The 19,363-nt window shown below is 36.9% G+C and overlaps 1 protein-coding gene across 1 annotated transcript in view; it reads right to left on the reverse strand.

The window, feature by feature from the left end:
• PDZD8 (PDZ domain containing 8) overlaps window positions 1-19,363 on the reverse strand; it is a 76,918-nt gene that overhangs the window by 22,692 nt on the left and 34,863 nt on the right. The window contains exon 3 of the mRNA XM_020891043.2: window positions 12,331-12,433. Coding sequence (XP_020746702.2) covers window positions 12,331-12,433 — 103 coding nt within the window. The remainder of the gene's footprint in view (window positions 1-12,330; window positions 12,434-19,363) is intronic.

Below are 19,363 nucleotides of genomic sequence, written 5' to 3' on the forward strand. Positions count from 1 at the left end.
ACTATTATGTGCCATATTTGTAAATTCCTCACTCTAAAAAGCAGGCCTCTTGAATACTGAGCAGTAAATCTCATTCTGTGGTTATCCTTAACCTAAATATTTTTATTTGCTTAAAACATACATCAGAGATAGACTTGAAGGGAGAAAGGAGACAGAAATGTGACTAAGTCATGCTGAAAGTTTGGAAGAAACACTGTGGAATCTAAATTTTACTAGCCTTACTTCCCTTTAAGTTGTGGGGAGTTTAGAAGCTCTTGCGGGAACACAGGGAGGAAGTATAATATTATTAGCAGAGGTTAGAGGCTGGAGCATCAAGCAGATTTTCCAGCAGAAGGTATAAGTGTAGTGAGTTTGTGTCCTGTGAGAAGTATGGAGCCATGAAGGCCACCAATCCTCCTCATCCCCTCCCAGGACATTCACTGAACAACTGCAACATGCCAGGAATTCTAATAGGTGTAGGACACATAGAGTAAATAGAATAGAACATATTTGAGTTCCTGCAAGGTCTATCAGCAAGTACATAATGTGCAGTATTACCAAAGACCTTTTAAGTACCCTTCTTTTAGCATCTATCATCTGATTATCATCAGGGCTATGAAATTTACGTTCACAGACCCACAGACTTAGTTCCTTGACTCCGTAAATTTGATCATTCTATTGTTTACTTTTTATATTTATATTCTTCCATTAATCATTCACCCACATTTGTCTTTTCAGCTGAAGAACATTAATTTTTTCCCATCCATTTATCTTTATATGGCTACCTCACTTCCATGTAAAGTTTAGTTCTTTCTCCCTAGCTTATCTAGCAAATATAAATTTGTAGTATTATAGAAACCAGAAACGTAAAAACAACTTATTCTGAGAATTTCGTAGTTTTAAAATAAGCATATTCACTTTGTGACACTCACTCTAAAGAAAAGCTGTCTTGTTTTGGAGGTACAATGATATAACTGTCTATTTCTTTAGGGAACCTAGATTTCACATATTTTAGGCACAGTTTGGAATTCTTTCTTACACATTTGTCCTGAGAGTGCATTCTCAATTTTGTGCCTCTTAATTGGGCACATTCTAGAAGTTTAATGACATGTGCAAAGCTGAGTTGCTTTCTCTACATTTGTGTTGTCAGATGTAGTTACATGTGGCTGAGCACTTGAAATGTGGCTAGGATGAATTGTGGTCTGTTGTAATTGTAAAATATGCACCAGATTTCAAAGACTATTAAAAAAAAGTTTCCTTAAATTTTATGTTATGCAGAAATGACAATGTTTTAGGTTTATGAGTCAAATAAAAGATTACTAAAATTGTTTACTGGCTAATTTCTACTTTTTCAAACATGGCTACAAGAACATTTAAAATTACTTAAGTGGAATGCATTTTATTTCTATTGGAGAGTGCTATTTTATTTTAGATTGTTTGTGAAAACTCTTCAAAGTCCTGAACTCAAACATCCAGGATATTACATTGGTCATTTTTACCGTTTCCTCTTATCCTTAAGACAAATCTGTGACAAAATATTTTCCTAGTAATTAGATGATTTGGGAATCTATCGTATGGATATTCATCAAAAACTTTTTGAAAGTTGAGAATGCATTTACTGTTTCCATTTCTTTTGTATGTTTGTTTAGAATCTTCATACTAGACAGGAAAGATTTCCTACACATTGCATTTTCTCCAAAATGCAAAATGCATCTTCTACAAAATGCTTCCTGTATTTAGTGGCCCTAACCTTCACGCTGGAAGTAGAGGAAAAATCATTCAGTTCAGTCGCTCAGTCGTGTCCGACTCTGCGTCCCTATGGACTACAACACGCCAGGCATCCCTGTCCATCACCAACTCCCGGAATTTATTCAAACTCATGTCCACAGAGTCGGTGATGCCATCCAACCATCTCATCCTCTGTCGTCCACTTCTCCTCCCGCCTGCAATCTTTCCCAGCATCAGTGTCTTCCAATGAGTCAATTCTTCACATCAAGTGGCCAAAGTACTGGAGTTTAAGCTTCAACATCAGTCTTTCCAACGAATATTCAGGACTGATTTCCTTTAGGATGGACTGGCTGGATCTCCTGGCTGTCTAACGGACTCTCAAGAGTCTTCTCCAACACCACAGTTCAAAAGCATCAATTCTTCAGCGCTCAGCTTTCTTTATAGTCCAAGTCTCACATTCATACATGACTACTGGAAAAACCATAGTCTTGACTAGACGAACCTTTGTTGGTAAAGTAACATCTCTGGTTTTTAATATGCTGTCTAGGTTGGTCAAAACTTCTCTTCCAAGGAGTTAAGTGTCTTTTAATTTCATGGCTGCAGTCACCGTCTGCAGTGATTTTGGAGCCCCCAAAAATAAGGTCTGTCACTGTTTCCCCATCTATTTGCCACGAAGTGATGGGACCAGATGCCATCTTAGTTTTCTGAATGGTGAGTTTTAACCCAACTTTTTCACTCTCCTCTTTCATCAAGAGGCTCTTTAGTTCTTCGCATTCTGCCATAAGGGTGGTGTCATCTGCATATCTGAGGTTATTGATGTCTCTCTCGCCAATCTTAATTCCAGCTTGTGCTTCATCCAGCCCAGCATTTCTCATGATGTACTCTGCATATAAGTTAAATAAGTAGGTGACAATATACAGCCTTGATGTACTCCTTCTCCTATTTGGAACCAGTCTGTTGTTCCATGTCCAGTTCTAACTGTTACTTCCTGACCTGCATATAGATTTCTCAAAAGGCGGATCAGGTGGTCTGGTATTCCCATCTCTTTAAGAATTTTTCATAGTTTGTGATGATCCACACAGTCAAAGGCTTTGGCACAGTCAATAAAGCAGAAATAGATGTTTTTCTGGAACTCTCTTGCCTTTCTGATAATCCAACAGATGTTGGCAATTTGATCTCTGGTTCCTCTGCATTTTCTAAATCCAGCTTGAATATTTGTAAGTTCACAGTTCAGATACTGCTGAAGTCTGGCTTGGAGAATTTTGAGCATTACTTTACTAGTGTGTGAGATGACTGCAATTGTGTGCTAGTTTGAGCATTCCTTGGCATTGCCTTTCTTTGGGACTGGAATGACAACTGACCTTTTCCAGTCCTGTGGCCACTGCTGAGTTTTCCAATTTGATGGCATATTGAGTGCAGCACTTTCACAGTATCATCTTTCAGGATTTGAAATAGCTCAACTGGAATTTCATCACCTCCACTAGCTTTGTTCGTAGTGATGCTTCCTAAGGCCCACTTGACTTCACATTCTAGGATGTCGGGCTCTAGGTGAGTGATCATAACATCGTGGTTATCTGAGTCATGGAGATCTTTTTTGTACAGTTCTTCTGTGTATTGTTGCCACCTCTTCTTAATATCTTCTGCTTCCGTTAGGTCCATACCATTTCTGTCCTTTATTGTGCCCATCTTTGCATGAAATGTTCCCTTGGTATCTCTAATTTTCTTGAAGAGATCTCTAGTCTTTCCCATTCTATTGTTTTCCTCTATTTCTCTGCATTGATGACTGAGGAAGGCTTTCTTATCCCTCCTTGCTATACTTTGGAACTCTGCATTCAAATGGGTATATCTTTCCTTTTTTCCTTTGTTTTTCACTTCTCTTCTTTTCACAGCTATTTGTAAGGCCTCCTCAGACAGCCATTTTGCTGTTTTGCATTTCTTTTTCTTGGGGATAGTCTTGATCACTGTCTCCTGTACAATGTCACAAACTTCCGACCATAGTTCTTCAGGCACTCTATCAGATGTAATCCCTTGAATCTATTTGTCACTTCCACCGTATAATCGTAAGGGATTTGATTTAAGTCATACCTGAATGGTCTAGTGGTTTTCCCTACTTTCTTCAATTTAAGTCTGAATTTGGCAATTAGGAGTTCATGATGTGAGCCACAATCAGCTCCCGGTCTTGTTTTTGCTGACTGTATAGAGCTTCTCCATCTTTGGCTGCAAAGAATACAACCAATCTGAGCTTGGTATTAACCATCTGGTGATGTCCATGTGTAGGAGTCTTCTCTTGTGTTGCTGGAAGAGGGTGTTTGCTGTGACCAGTGTGTTCTCTCAGCAAAACTCTATTAGCCTTTGCCCTGCTTCATTCTGTACTCCAAGGCCAAATTTGCCTGTTACTCCAGGTGTTTCCGGACTTCCTACTTTTGCATTCCAGTCCCCCATAATAAAAGGGACATCTCTTTTGGGTGTTAGTTCTAAAAGGTCTTGTAGGTCTTCATAGAACTGTTCATCTTCAGCTTCTTCAGCATTACTCGTCAGGGCAGAGACATGGATTACAGTGATACTGAATGGTTTGCCTTGGAAATGAACAGAGATCATTCTGTTGTTTTTGAGATTGCATCCAAGTACTGCATTTTGGACTCTTTTGCTGACGATGATGGCTACTCCATTTCTTCTAAGGGATTCTTGCCCACAGTAGTAGATGTAATGGTCATTTGAATTAAATTCACCCATTCCAGTCCATTTCAGTTCACTGATTCCTAAAATGTCAACGTTCACTCTTGCCATCTCCTGTTTGACCACTTTCAATTTGCATTGATTCATGGACCTAACATTCCAGGTTCCTATGCAATACTGCTCTTTACAGCATTGGACTTTGCTTTTATCACCAGTGACATCCCCAACTGGGTGTGTTTTTGCTTTGGCTCTGTCTCTTCACTCTTTCTGGAGATATTTCTCCACTGATCTCTAGTAGCAGACTCACTGGACTCTACAATAAGGCAGATTATCAGGCTTGATCTTTGGCAATTAAACATGGCTGACCTTATTATGAAGGCTCTTCCACTCAACTTCCATCTCCCCACAGTCTCAGAGTTCTCTTTGCCTCTGGTCTAAAATAATCCCACTAACACCACTCGCAAATTGTCTCCTAATTATCAGATTACCACACACAGTCTAATTTTTGTTAAGAGGTAGTGGGATTTGAGGGAATAAGAACAGATCCTATGGGCAAAAAGAGTTTGGTTCTTTATATATGGTAAAAGAATTTCGTAGTATTTCGTAGTATTTTTTTTCGTAGTATTTTCGTAGTATTTCCAGTATTTCGTAGACTCTGAAGTATTACTTATGTGACATATTTGGTTTACATGTTTCTTTCCCTATACTGACAGTTCTTGACAGTTCTTAGAAAGTAGAACTGTACTAAAAATAGAACATCATCTCTTCAAATGTTTCTCTAATTCTATTCAAAGTCAAAGTCACTTAGTTGTGTCCAACTTTTTGAGACCCTATGGACTATACAGTCCATGGAATTCTCTAGGCCAGAAGTCTAGTGGAGTGGGTAGCCTTTCCCTTCTCCAGGGGATGTTTCCAACCCAGGGATCGAATCCAGGTGTCCCGCATTGCAGGCGTTATTTTTTACCAGCTGAGTCACAAGGGAAACCCAAGAAGACTAGAGTGGGTAGCCTATTCATTCTCCAGCGGATCTTCCTGACCCAGGAATCGAACTGAGGAATTCTAAGGGTAAGTTAAAAGAAAATGGAAGGGAATCTTATATAAATTATCTCTCAGAATCAAATCCTTTCAAAAAATGAGGTTTTGATAGGGAAGTGGTAGTAGAGAGAAGGAAAAGTACCAATCAAATAAAACAAAAAGATAAAGTCTAGACTCCAGATGACTTCTTCTGACCTCATGATTTTGCATGTGGCTGATCCTATGTAAAGCCCTTCTTAGAGCAGTGGCCAATTTCAAGTTGCCAGCTGACAACACATAACCCTCTAAAAGGAATACATTCGTTCTGATTAAGAGTTTCAAATTCTTATTTATGGACTCCCTCCAAGTGGTTAGCGGAATGCTTTTTAGAAATTTATTACTTCTTATTTTTCAGACAAATCTGAAATGTCATGACATCTCCTAATGTCTTTAATGATTCCCTCTGGTATCTACATACTGGGCTACATAAGACACTAAGTGCTTCTGCTTTTCATACTGAACACATGACCATAACAGTAGCTCTCTTTTGTCCATCTACCACATATCCAGAGAAGATTCCTTGCTAATTCTTCATCACCTCAAAGGAAGAAATCAGTATTCTTTCTTCCTGTTTCATAGTGACATATTTATGTGGATGGACTGCCTTAACAGTTATTTAGATTTTTAGCCTTCTATCTCTAATTAGAGAAGGGAAAACTTAAATCTTACAAGGGACAATTGCTATCAAGGGTCTCAGGGCATAGTCTGGTAGGAGAGGGAATAGGGTTAGTGCCAAAAATGTACATTAAAAAGCTTGTTTTAAAAATTAAAACTCCTTTCATATTTTCATTCAAAATGGAGAACAAGGGAAAGCTAGACCGGACAGCCGGGTGCCAAAAGGCCGCCACTACTTTTCTCTCAACCCCAGAATTTCCACATTCAGAGGTTCCACAGCTCATTTTCTTTTCTTTTTGTTTTTTAAATTAGTTGGAGGCTAATTACTTCACAATATTGCAGTGGTTTTTGTCATACATTGACATGAATCAGCCATGGATATACATGTATTCCCCATCTCGATCCCCTCTCCCACCTCCCTCTCCACCCGATCCCTCTGGGTCTTCCCAGTGCACCAGGCCCAAGCACTTGTCTCATGCATCCAACCTGGGCTGGTGATCTGTTTCACCATAGATAATATACATGTTTTGATGCTGTTCTCTTGAAACATCCCACCCTCGCCTTCTCCCACAGAGTCCAAAAGTCTGTTCTATACATCTGTGTCTCTTTTTCTGTTTTGCATATAGGGTTATCATTACCATCTTTCTAAATTCCATATATATGTGTTAGTATACTGTAATGGTCTTTATCTTTCTGGCTTACTTCACTCTGTATAATGGGCTCCAGTTTCATCCATCTCATTAGAACTGATTCAAATGAATTCTTTTTAATGGCTGAGTAATATTCTATGGTGTATATGTACCACAGCTTCCTCATCCATTCGTCTGCTGATGGGCATCTAGGTTGCTTCCATGTCCTGGCTATGATAAACAGTGCTGCGATGAACATTGGGGTGCACGTGTCTCTTTCAGATCTGGTTTCCTTGGTGTGTATGCCCAGAAGTGGGATTGCTGGGTCATATGGCAGTTCTATTTCCAGTTTTTTAAGAAATCTCCACACTGTTTTCCATAGCGGCTGTACTAGTTTGCATTCCCACCAACAGTGTAAGAGGGTTCCCTTTTCTCCACACCCTCTCCAGCATTTATTGCTTGTAGACTTTTGGACAGCAGCCATCCTGACTGGAGTGTAATGGTACCTCATTGTGGTTTTGATTTGCATTTCTCTGATAATGAGTGATGTTGAGCATCTTTTCATGTGTTTTTTAGCCATCTGTATGTCTTCCTTGGAGAAATGTCTGTTTAGTTCTTTGGCCCATTTTTTTATTGGGTCATTTATTTTTCTGGAATTGAGCTGCAGGAGTTGCTTGTATATTTTTGAGATTAATCCTTTGTCTGTTGCTTTGTTTGCTATTATTTTCTTCCAATCTGAGGGCTGTCTTTTCACCTTGCTTATAGTTTCCTTTGTTGTGCAAAAGCTTTTAAGTTTCATTAGGTCCCATTTGTTTATTTTTGCTTTTGTTTCTAATATTCTGGGATGTGGGTCATAGAGGATCCTGCTGTGATTTATGTCAGAGAGTGTTTTGCCTATGTTCTCCTCTAGGAGTTTTATAGTTTCTGGTCTTACATTGAGATCTTTAATCCATTTTGAGTTTATTTTTGTGTATGGTGTTAGAAAGTGTTCTAGTTTCATTCTTTTACAAGTGGTTGACCAGTTTTCCCAACACCACTTGTTGAAGAGGTTGTCTTTTTTCCATTGTATATCCTTGCCTCCTTTGTCGAAGATAAGGTGACCATAGGTTCGTGGATTTATCTCTGGGCTTTCTATTCTATTCCATTGATCTATATTTCTGTTTTTGTGCCAGTACCATACTGTCTTGATGACTGTGGCTTTGTAGTATAGTCTGAAGTCAGGCAGGTTGATTCCTCCAGTTCCATTCTTCTTTCTCAAGATTACTTTGGCTATTCGAGGTTTTTTGTATTTCCATACAAATTGCGAAATTATTTGTTCTAGTTCTGTGAAAAATACCATTTGTAGCTTGATAGGGATTGCACTGAATCTATAGATTGCTTTGGGTAGTATAGCCATTTTGACAATATTGATTCTTCCAATCCATGAACACGGTATATTTCTCCATCTGTTTGTGTCCTTTTTGATTTCTTTCATCAGTGATTTATAGTTTTCTATGTATAAGTGTTTTGTTTCTTTAGGTAGATATACTCCTAAGTATTTTATTCTTTTTGTTGCAATGGTGAATGGTATTGTTTCCTTAATTTCTCTTTCTGTTTTCTCATTGTTAGTGTATAGGAATGCAAGAGATTTCTGTGTGTTAATTTTATATCCTGCAACTTTACTATATTCGTTGATTAGCTCTAGTAATTTTCTGGTAGAGTCTTTAGGGTTTTCTATGTAGAGGATCATGTCATCTGCAAACAGCGAGAGTTTCACTTCTTCTTTTCCTATCTGGATTCCTTTTACTTCTTTTTCTGCCCTGATTGCTGTGGCCAACACTTCCAAAACTATGTTGAATAGGAGTGGTGAGAGTGGGCACCCTTGTCTTGTTCCTGATTCCACAGCTCATTTTCATGGTGCCTTCTTCTCTTCTCCCAAAATGGCCTCAAGAATTCCATGCTGCACCAAGAATAAAACAATGTTTGAAGACTCCAGTGGCAGTTTGGATAACTGAAGGAAGAGAAGACATGGATGGCACAGACAGGATAGTTGAGAGAGAGCAAAAGAAAAGAGCATTTACAGATAACCTATCTTATGTCTGGGAGTAAGGGTAAAGCAAGTGGGTGGTCAAGGATGAGTGAACTCCAGTTCTGGGAGGGTAAGACTCAAGATCTCTCTTTCTTTAAAACCATGTATGTCTAAGTGACATTTATGAGATGTTTGCTTTACCATGCACACAATAATGATTATGTGTGATCAATACTTTAATATGTGTATATGCTAAGTTGCTTCAGTCATGTCTGACTCTTTGCAACCCTATGGACCATAGCCTGCTTAGCTCCTCTGTCCATGGGATTCTCCAGGCAAGAATACTGGAGTGGGTTGCCATGCCCTTCCTTCAGGAGATCTTCCTGACCCAGGGATCGAACCAGTGTGTCTTAGGTCTCCTGCACTGGCACGTGGGTTATCACTAGCGCCACCTGCGACGTCCCATGTTTAATAGATGTCAGGTTAACTGTATTGTCAATAGAGCTGAGCGATACTGTTGTCTTCATCGTTTCCTACTGAAATATGGCCTGAAACTTCTTTAAAATCTGAAAACTTCTTAAATTCGTTCCTTAGTAAAAGAGAAGCAAACTATCATCACCAAACCTGTATAGTGCAACAGATGAAATAAATCATAAAGTGTCCTGTCTCTTTGGGTGCAAGTAAATACATTTTTAGTATTGACACTGTCATCACTTTCAAGATGATCCTCTAATTTTTGTTTAAGCCTAATTTCAAATTTATTCCTCATTCTATCTCATGAGGAATCTTTACTTATTATTTTTAAAGAACAAACGCTACCACAGAGTACTTCATTTACCCTCTGAGCTCTTTTATTGTGCAAATAAGCTAACAAACAGCACTGAACTGAGTGTCTGATTTTGATCCAAACTTTCCGCAGATTTCTAATAAGGTAGGAAGTAGGTTCTATGCAGGGAATTTATTAAATTATTCTTTTCAATTATTCTCTGCCATCCCAATTTAAGAAAAATTCCACAAGACAATTAAGTTTTTTTCTTGCTTAAGCCACTATTCATTAGATTTAGCTAGGACTCACAGCTATTGCATTATAACTGTTCTACTTCCACCCCCAGCCACAACATCTGTGCAAATACCACAAATTCAAAACTTTCCATTTATTATTGATCTTACCCAACTTAAGAGCATAAGGTATATTACACTTTAAAAAAGGTTTGAAAAACTCAAAGGAGTATTTAAAACATGTAATTAAATTTCTTTCAAATATTTTTTTAGCACAGTTATTTTTTAATGATATGCTTTTTTCTAGCCAAATTTGCAATGTATCTCAAATGATCAAATCCTATTCTGTAATGCTTTATGTAGTCTTCAGAAACACTGTGATTCTGCTCCCTAGAGTTATTAAATTCAGACACATGTGATTTAATGCCTGGAGACACTGCAGTGCTGCTGCCATGTTTATGACACCAGATGTAATTACTAACCTAGAATTCCTTCCCCAAAACTACCTATGACATATGCTAAGATCTAAAATTATGACTCAAGATTAAAGTCTCAGTAACCTTTGCTATAAAATATTAAAGCTGTCTAATCTCATATCTTTGCAAGTATAATAAATGAAACTGAAAATGCCAACAGCAATGGCAAATTAGGACCCTTTAATATCTAGACAAAACAATGCTGGTTTTCACGTATTTATTTGAAAACAAACTGTAAACCTGGCTATTTTCTCTGAGAAGTTGCTTCAAATTGTTTGAGATGTAACAAAGGAAAGGTGGCATGAACAACCACAAGAGAAAGGGGAGGTTTTCCTACAAAAAAATATTTTGATCCTGTCCCTCTGTTCAGTTCAGTTCAGTCGTTCAGTCGTGTCCAGCTCTTTGCAACCCTATGGGCTGCATTCCCATGTCCCAAATCCAATTCTCCCAATTACTTTGACACATTCAAACTCTGCGAGTCAGCCCATCCTCCCTTTTCAGCTTTATTTCTCCCTCCTTTCCTATACTCATTGAAATTACTCTATTCCAAAAGAATTCCACAGTGCTCAATTTTTTTACGTAAGAATGTTCGTAACAATTACTACATAGAGAAGCTAGCAACAATTCAAAAGTCAAAGGCACATCCATAAAAATACCACATAACCATTAAAAGTAAAAATTTTTGAAAGCATGGTAATATGCTTATGTATCTGTTTAAAAAATTGAGAACCCTCTTTTTAAAAAATGCTATGAAGAATAACAGACTATCTTAGAAATTCCAAAAAGTACCCTTACTACTACTGTGAAACAGCTAGGTAGTACAATTCAAAAGTACTTATTCACCAGTATGATAAAGACAAAAGAGGAGTTTTCTTAAATACTGGCTACCAAAAAATAATCATAGGATTAGTTATACTGCCACCAAGAGTTAAATGGGAACAGCTAAATATCTAACTTATTAAACACAACTTTAAAAACACAGTAATTTATTCCTGCAAAAAACTACTGATGTTACCTTAAAACAGACTAAAAGTAACTCTGGAGAGGTCTGGGGTTCCAAAAGCACTCTTATTACTAAATCCATAATATCTCAGTGTATGCTTAGTAAATGAAATAAACTTTTTTTTTTTTTTTAAAGTCTGAGGGTCCCTTTAGGACACTGACTTTTTTTTTCTTTTCTTTTTCAGCCATAAAATTCTGGGATTCTATTCTCATTGTGTAACTTCATGGGCTTAATGAAGAAATTTTGTAGATAATATCTTGAATAAATGCTCTAAAATCTTTAACAGACTACTAGATTTATGCAAATTCCAAGAAGCAAGACATAACTGCTACTAAAACTGCTATGCAGAACATTCAAAAACACCAACTCAACTTTGAAAACAAATTAGCTAATTAACTAGTGACAATTTTTACTCATTTAGGAACCCAAAGAACACAAACATGTCCAAATAAAGCATGAGATTAAAGCACTGTTTTTATTTTTAATTATAGCACTTAAAATATTTTTAAAATACTTTTACAGTTTTTTCGAACTCTTTGCAATTTCAGTGACAGTTTCTTTTGAGAGAGATCAAAAAAGGAAGCAGAACGCCATCCTCTTCTTTCCATTGCCTTAACTGCCACCTAGTTAAAGCAGCCAATGCCTCCCCAAATGCCTCTTAACTGATCTGATCTCTCTGAAGGTAATTCTTTCTCTGTACAGGCAGATGAATATCAAACCTCTCCCCTGGGAGAGCACAACAAAAACAGGGTCTCTTGTCAGACAAGAGACTGTTTCTCCAGCAGCTAACACAGTGCCTGGTACAAAGTAAGTGCTCACAAAATATCCGATAAATGAATGAGTGAATGCTCTGAATGTCCATACTTTTCAATGTTTTCAGAATTATTTCCCTCTGATCTCACAACTATGAAACGACTAAAGTTACAAAAGGAAAATTAGACAAGGTTTTTGATGCAAGCAAGCAATTAATGTTATACCTTTATGTGATTCATTTTATTATGGATACATTACAACAAAACAAATAAGAGCTGTTCATAATTATTTGCAAATGACTAAAAATAACTCAAGGATGCAGAAGTATTAAAAAAACACTTATAGAATATAAACTTTATACAGATGTAAAACTAAGCAAATTTATCTTACCGTCTTAATAGAACTCCTTTGCTTTTCTTCCCAAACACCAGTACTCAGCTCAAGTGTGCAATGAATATTTGCTTCAGTGTCATATGATCCAAAAATAAGTAACCTGAAGTATAAAACAAAACATAGGAATTATTATACCAGTTGTATGTATTAAACTTTGTTTTCCTGATTATTATAACCAAAATTAATACTGTTAACAGAGGAAAAAGTTTAAACACTTGGTACACGCTCTAGTGGAAAAGTGAAATAAAATGAAAAATCAGATGAAACTCTAGGACAAGCTGTCTTTAAGCAGCTTATTCAAAGAAAGTAGTATCTATTCATGAGGCAAACAAATTGATCAGATATCTACACACAGTAGCAAATGCTACAGATTTTCAAATCAGGCTGTTGAATTTTAAAAATAAATTGCAAAGTAATGCATATATAATAGTATGATACCATCTCTGTAAAAATTAAACACACATAAAATAGAATAATAAAGTTGCTTATGAACACACACACACACCCCTTCCATCCACTAATGTGACTTGAGCAAATTATTTAACTTCTTTAAACTCATGTCTTCCTCTGGAAACTTCAGGCCAAAAACAGTAACTTACCTCTTAGAAGAAGCTGTTGTGAGAATAAGAGACAATGCACATAAGGCATTTAGCACAGTGTTTAGCAAACAGTCTGGAAAAGAAAATGGCACCCCACTCCAGTATTCTTGCCTGGAGAATTCCATGGACAGAGAAGCCTGGTGGGCTACAGTCCATAGGGTCGCAAAGAGTCAGACACAACTGAGTGACTAACACTTAGCGGACAGTCAGTGCTCAATATATGTTTACTCTATTAACTTGAAAACAACTGTCACAGAATAACTGCACCACTTAATTTTACTGTTTTATATTTAGATCTAAAAAGGAAATCTTGAATCCAATCTTGAGATGATATAAAGCAGTTTTTCTTATTGAAGGAAAAAACTGTCACCAACATGTTCAACTTCTATATCACATATCTCCTAAGTCAGAATGTGAGTCTGCCAACGTGTTTTAGGAGTAAGTTTGCAAATAGCTTTAGCATTAATCACCATTTTGACTGTTACTCTATTACCTTATCTCTACACAAAGATCATAGGGATAGGGGTGAGATAATGAAAGAAAAGTGGATGAAAGACCTTAGAGTATTAAGAGAAAATTGTGTCCTAAGGTTGGAGAACTGAAGAAACCCAGGCCCATACCTCACAAACGGGTTTCATAAACTGAAAAGCCAGAATAAACTCATAGCAAAAAAGTTCCTAAATTTAAATAATTTTTAATCTTAAATGGAAATTTAAACTTACTGCCTAACAATTTATTGCCAAGAGCATTAAAAATTTTCATAATTCAAAAATAACTAGGCTTAAAAATTGATAATTTTCATTCAGCAAAGCTCTGCTGCCACCATCTGTTCAAAAGAGCAAACTACCTTAAGGATTTACTGTCAATCCAGAGAAGGCTATGCACCATCTGCTGCTGCTGCTGCTGCTGCTAAGTCGCTTCAGTCGTGTCCGACTCTGTGTGACCCCATAGACGGCAGCCCACTAGGCTCCCCTGTTCCTGGGATTCTCCAGGCAAGAACACTGGAGTGCGTTGTCATTTCCTTCTCCAACACAGGAAAGTGAAAAGTGAAAGTGAAGTCGCTCAGTCGTGTCCAACTCTTAGCGACCTGATGGGACTGCAGCCTACCAGGCTTCTCCATGCACGGGATTTGCCAGGTAAGAGGACTGGAGTGGGGTGCCATTGCCTTCTCCGATGCACCATCTAGTACTCCCAAATTCTCAACAGGTATTACAGGATTCATGAATGAGAAAGCATAATTCTTGCAATCCTTCCCTGAAATCATAAGTCATTCTATATTTTTGACAACACTTTTTTAAAATTTTAAAAACATGTAATAAAAATTAACCAAAAAGTAAGCCACAGAACTAAATGTGTGATAAGAAATAATTTTTTGTTTCAGAAAATAAATTTCTGATAAGAAAACATAAAAGCAAACGTTTGTGATCTTAATTAGGCAACAATTTCTTAAAACAGGAGACCAAAAGCACGGTTAACAAAAGAAAAAATAGGTGAATGGAACTTTACTGAAATTAAAATTTTTCTCCTTCACAGGATACCTCCAAGTAAGCAAAGACAATCCACAGAATGTGCGAATCAGGTGTCTCATAAGGACCTGGTATAACCCAATTGAAAAAATGGACAAAGAATATGAATAGACATTTATCCAAAGATATGTGAATAGCCAATCAGCACATGAAAATATGCTCAACATCATTAGTCATCAGGGAAATGCAAATTAAAACCACAATGAGATACACTTCATACCCACTAGATAGCTAATTTAAAAAGAGAGACGTGTGGGTGAGGATATGGAGAACCTAGAATCCTCACACATTGCTGGAGGGGTAGGAAAATGATGTAGTTACTTGCTCCTTAAAAAGTTAACATAGAATTAACATATGACCCAGAAATTCTACTTCTAGATATATAATCAAGAAAAATAAAAGCATAGATTCACACAAAAACTTGACATGAATGTCCATGATAGCATTTGTCACAACAGCCAAAAAGTGAAAACAACCCACATGTCCATGAGGTCATGAACAGGTAAATAAGATATGGCATATGGCATATACACACAATGGAATATTATTTGGTAACAAAAGGCAATGAAGTGATGATACATGCTACAATATGGATAAACCCTGAAAACAAGCTAAGTGAAAAAAGCCAATCACAAAAGACCCCATACTCTATGGAATGTCTGCTGCTGCTGCTGCTGTTAAGTTGCTTCAGTCGTGTCCGACTCTGTGCGACCCCATAGACAGCAGCCCATCAGGCTCCTCTGTCCCTGGGATTCTACAGGCAAGAACAATGGGGTGGGTTGCCATTTCCTTCTCCAATGCACGAAAGTGAAAAGTGAAAGTGAAGTTGCTCAGTCGTGTCCCACTCTTAGTGACCCCATGGACTGAAGCCTGCCAGGCTCCATGGGATTTTCCAGGCATAAGAGTACTGGAGTGGGGTGCCATTGCCTTCTCCAGTGAAATGTCTGGAAATAAGCAAATTTATAGAGGCAAAAGTAGCATCAAAGATCACTGATCATAGATCACCATAACAAAATAATAATAATGAAAAAGTTTGAAATACTCTGAGAATTAACAAAATATGACATAGACACAAAGTGAGCAAATGCTGTTGGAAAAAATGGTGCTGACAAACTTGCTCAATGTAGGGTTGTCACTCAATGCAGGGTTGTCACAAACCCTCAATTTCTAAATGCAATATTTATGAAATACAGTAAAGCAAGGTGCAGTAAAACAGATAGACTTGTATATCTCTCCTGCTATTTCATATAGTAAAAAAACTATTTTCATGCTTCTGATACCTGAATAGCAAAAGAACTTAAGAAAATTAAGTACAAACCCAGATGACAGAGAGTGAACACTGTGTTAAAATGCCAGAGTCCAAAATATTTCAGTGTGGTGTTGGCATGCTATACACTTAAATATGATACTTTCAACAAAAGTGAACTGTGAAATGAACTGTGGTCAGAAAAATAAGAATTCAAAAGACTCTTGGTTACATAAGGTCTGGGGGAAGAGGACTAGGGGGAATAGGAATTGACTGCTAATCAGTGTGGAGCTTCTGTGACAGGGACAAAAATGTTCTAAAATCAGACTGTGTTGATAATTGTACCTTCTCCCTCTGAAACAAGTGTCACTATTTCCCCCACTAGTCCTGAAGAGAAACTTTGTTTTGAACTTTATAACCTCTAATATTAGAAAATAACCAACACCTGACCAAATCAAAGTTCAGTGAGATCATAACTCTCCTAGACTCAAATTTTTAACATTCCTTGGCCCACATATCTACACCTGCCCACATATTCTGTCACTCACTAAATCCTGTCCTAGTTATACCATTTGTCCCTTTTTGTTTCTACTAATACATGTATTTCAAGAACTTACTTCCTCACTTTTAACCTGTAACACCTCTTAATTTGTTTCTGGGCCTTCAATTTCTCTTACCATGCAATCCACACTATAAACAACAATTTCTGAAAACAAATGTTATCTTAATGTCACCTTAAGGTATCTTTAATAAGTTCATCAGAAGCACTTGATTGACAGTTATGGCATCATGGTGCAAAGAGAGGGAAAATTTAGATATAATACCCTTGAATTTTTATTTTTCTGATCACAGTTCGTGTCACAGTTCACTTTTGTTGAAAGTATCATATTTAAATGTATAGCATGCCAGCATCACACTGAAATATTTTGGAGTCTGGCATTTTAACACAGTGTTCGCTTTAATGTCATCTGGGTTTGTACTTAATTTTCTTAAGTTCTTTTGCTTTTCAGATATCAGAAGCATGAAAATAGTTGTTTTACTACATGAAACAGCAGTAGAGGTATACAAGCATACCTGTTTTACCATGCCTTGCTTTACTGCTCTTTGCTTTCTATATTTTGTAAATATTACAATTTTTAGAAATTGAGGGTTTGTGACAACCCTGCGTTGAGCAAGTCTGTCAACACCATTTCTTTCCTACAGCATTTGCTCACTTTGTGTCTGTGTCACGTTCTGTTAATTCTCAGAGTATCTCAAACTTTTTCATTATTATTATATTTGTTATGGTGATCTATGATGAATGATCTTTGATGCTATTATGTAATTATTTTGCAGCACCATGAAGAAGGCAAACTTGTTTGACTTTTAAAAAATCTGTGAATGTACCTTTTATTTCAGTTGAACAATGCAGTGATAGTTTCAGGTGGACAGAGAAGGGACTCAGCCATACCTATACATGTATCCATTCTCCCCCAAACTCCCCTCCCATCCAGGCTGCCACATGACACTGAGCAGAGTTCCCTGTGCTACACACAGTAGGTAGTTGCTGATTATCCGCTTTAAACATAGCAGTGTGTTCAGATTCATCCCAAACTCCCTAAGTATCCCTTCCCCCTGGCAACCATAAGTTCATTCTCTTAATAAAGTCTGCGAGTCTCTTTCTATTTTGTAAAGTTCATTTGTCTCATTTCTTTTTAGATTCCACATATAAGGAATGTCATGTAATATTTTTCCTTCTCTGACTGGCTTCACTCAGTCTGACAATCTCTAGGTCCTTCCATGTTACTGCAAATGGCATTATTTCATTCTTTTTAATGGCTGCATAGTATTCCATTGAATATATGTACCACATCTTATTTCATTCCTCTGTCAGTGGACAATTTAAGTTGCTTCCGTGTCTTGGCTACTGTAAATAGTGCTGCGGTGAACATGGGGATGAATGTATCCTTTCACATCATGTTTTTCTCCAGGTATATGTCGGGGATTGGGACTGCGGGGTCATATGGTAGCTCTATTTTTCATTTTTTCAGGAACCTCCATACTGTTCTCCATAGTGACTGTACCAATTTACATTCCCACCAACAGTGTAGGAGAATTCCCTTCTCTCCACACCCTCTCCAGCATTTACTATTTCAAACTCAATTGACTTTTGAAAATAACAACAAAGGATTTAGACTATTACATAAACTTTACTGATAAAACAGTGGCAGGATTTGAGAGCACTGACTCCAGTTTTGAAAAAAGTTCTGCTGTGAGTAAAACACTACCAAGCAGAATGGCATGCTACAGGAAATCATCTATGAAAGGAAGAGTCAATCAATGCAGCCAATTTCTCTGTTGTCTTATTTTAAGAAATTACCATGCCATCTCATCCTTCAGCAACCACACTTGGTAAGTCACAGAAGCCACCAACATTAAGGCAAGATTATCCACCTGCAAAGAGTTTATGACTCACTGAAGGCTCAGATGATGGTGAGCATCATTTGGTAATCAAGTCTTTTATAATAAGGTATGTACATTTTTCTAGACATAATACTATCACACACTTAATAGACTACAGTGTAGTGTAAACATAACTTTTATATGTATTGGGAAAAAAAAACATTCATGTGATTTGGTTTATCGTCATGTTCACTTTATTGCAGTGCTCTGGAAATATGCCTACACAATTACAAAAGAAACAATACTATTTCCAACACAATAATCTTAGGGAAGAGGAACTGGGGGAAGAAAAGAATACCTACATAAACCTAGGGCAAGTGAACTCCAAATTTGGGATATTCTGAGAAGCCTGCTTCTAGTCAAAAGCAACCTAACTATAAGGAAGATTATTTAATTATACCCCAGAGAAGTGTATAGAAACAAAGGGAAACATCATTCAATTATTTTATTTATTTATCTCTTACTGCTAGAGGAACTCAAACAGTTAAATAAATACAGGCATAGGCATAAGATCTCTAGGAATTCAGTTCAGCTTGTGGAGTTATATGTCCAAATTCAGAGTTACAGACCATTATTGTTATAGATCTACATAGCTTTTAAAAAAAAACTCTAGGAATGATATTCAGCAACAGTGCCAAGTAATTCTTCTGTTTTTCAACAGCTCACTTTGAGTGGAAGTTTTCCCTTAAAGAAAATTAAATATCTCATGTTTGAGCTAATTTCCTTTTATCTCTCCTCCAGCCTTTATATAAATGATGCTTCATTATTAATACACGTTTCTACATCTCAAGATCTTCCTGAAAAGGTAACTTAAAAAAATGACTTGCCTTCAAACAGACTAAAAAAAATAAAAATTTCAAAATTTATATACTTCTAACACAATATGAAAAATTTAAGAATCAAAATTTTCTTCAACAAGCTAAAAAAAAAAAAGACTATGAAGATAGAATGAGTGAAGGATTTTGAAGTCAAACAAACCTAGCTTCAAATTCCAGCCATGTGGTTTTAAGCAAGAAATTCATGGATCTCAGTTCTTCATCTATAAAACATATATATTACTAATCTCATGAAGATGTTCTGAGGACTGAAACAATGAATGCAAAGTACCTACCATATATATATATGTGTGTGTGTGTGTATGTAAATTGCAGATAATAAGTAAATGCTATTAACAACAATAAAGGTAACTGTGGAATCATGCCCCCAATATATTCAAA

This window comes from Odocoileus virginianus, chromosome 7 (assembly GCF_023699985.2).
Source record: "Odocoileus virginianus isolate 20LAN1187 ecotype Illinois chromosome 7, Ovbor_1.2, whole genome shotgun sequence".
Lineage (NCBI taxonomy): Eukaryota > Metazoa > Chordata > Mammalia > Artiodactyla > Cervidae > Odocoileus > Odocoileus virginianus.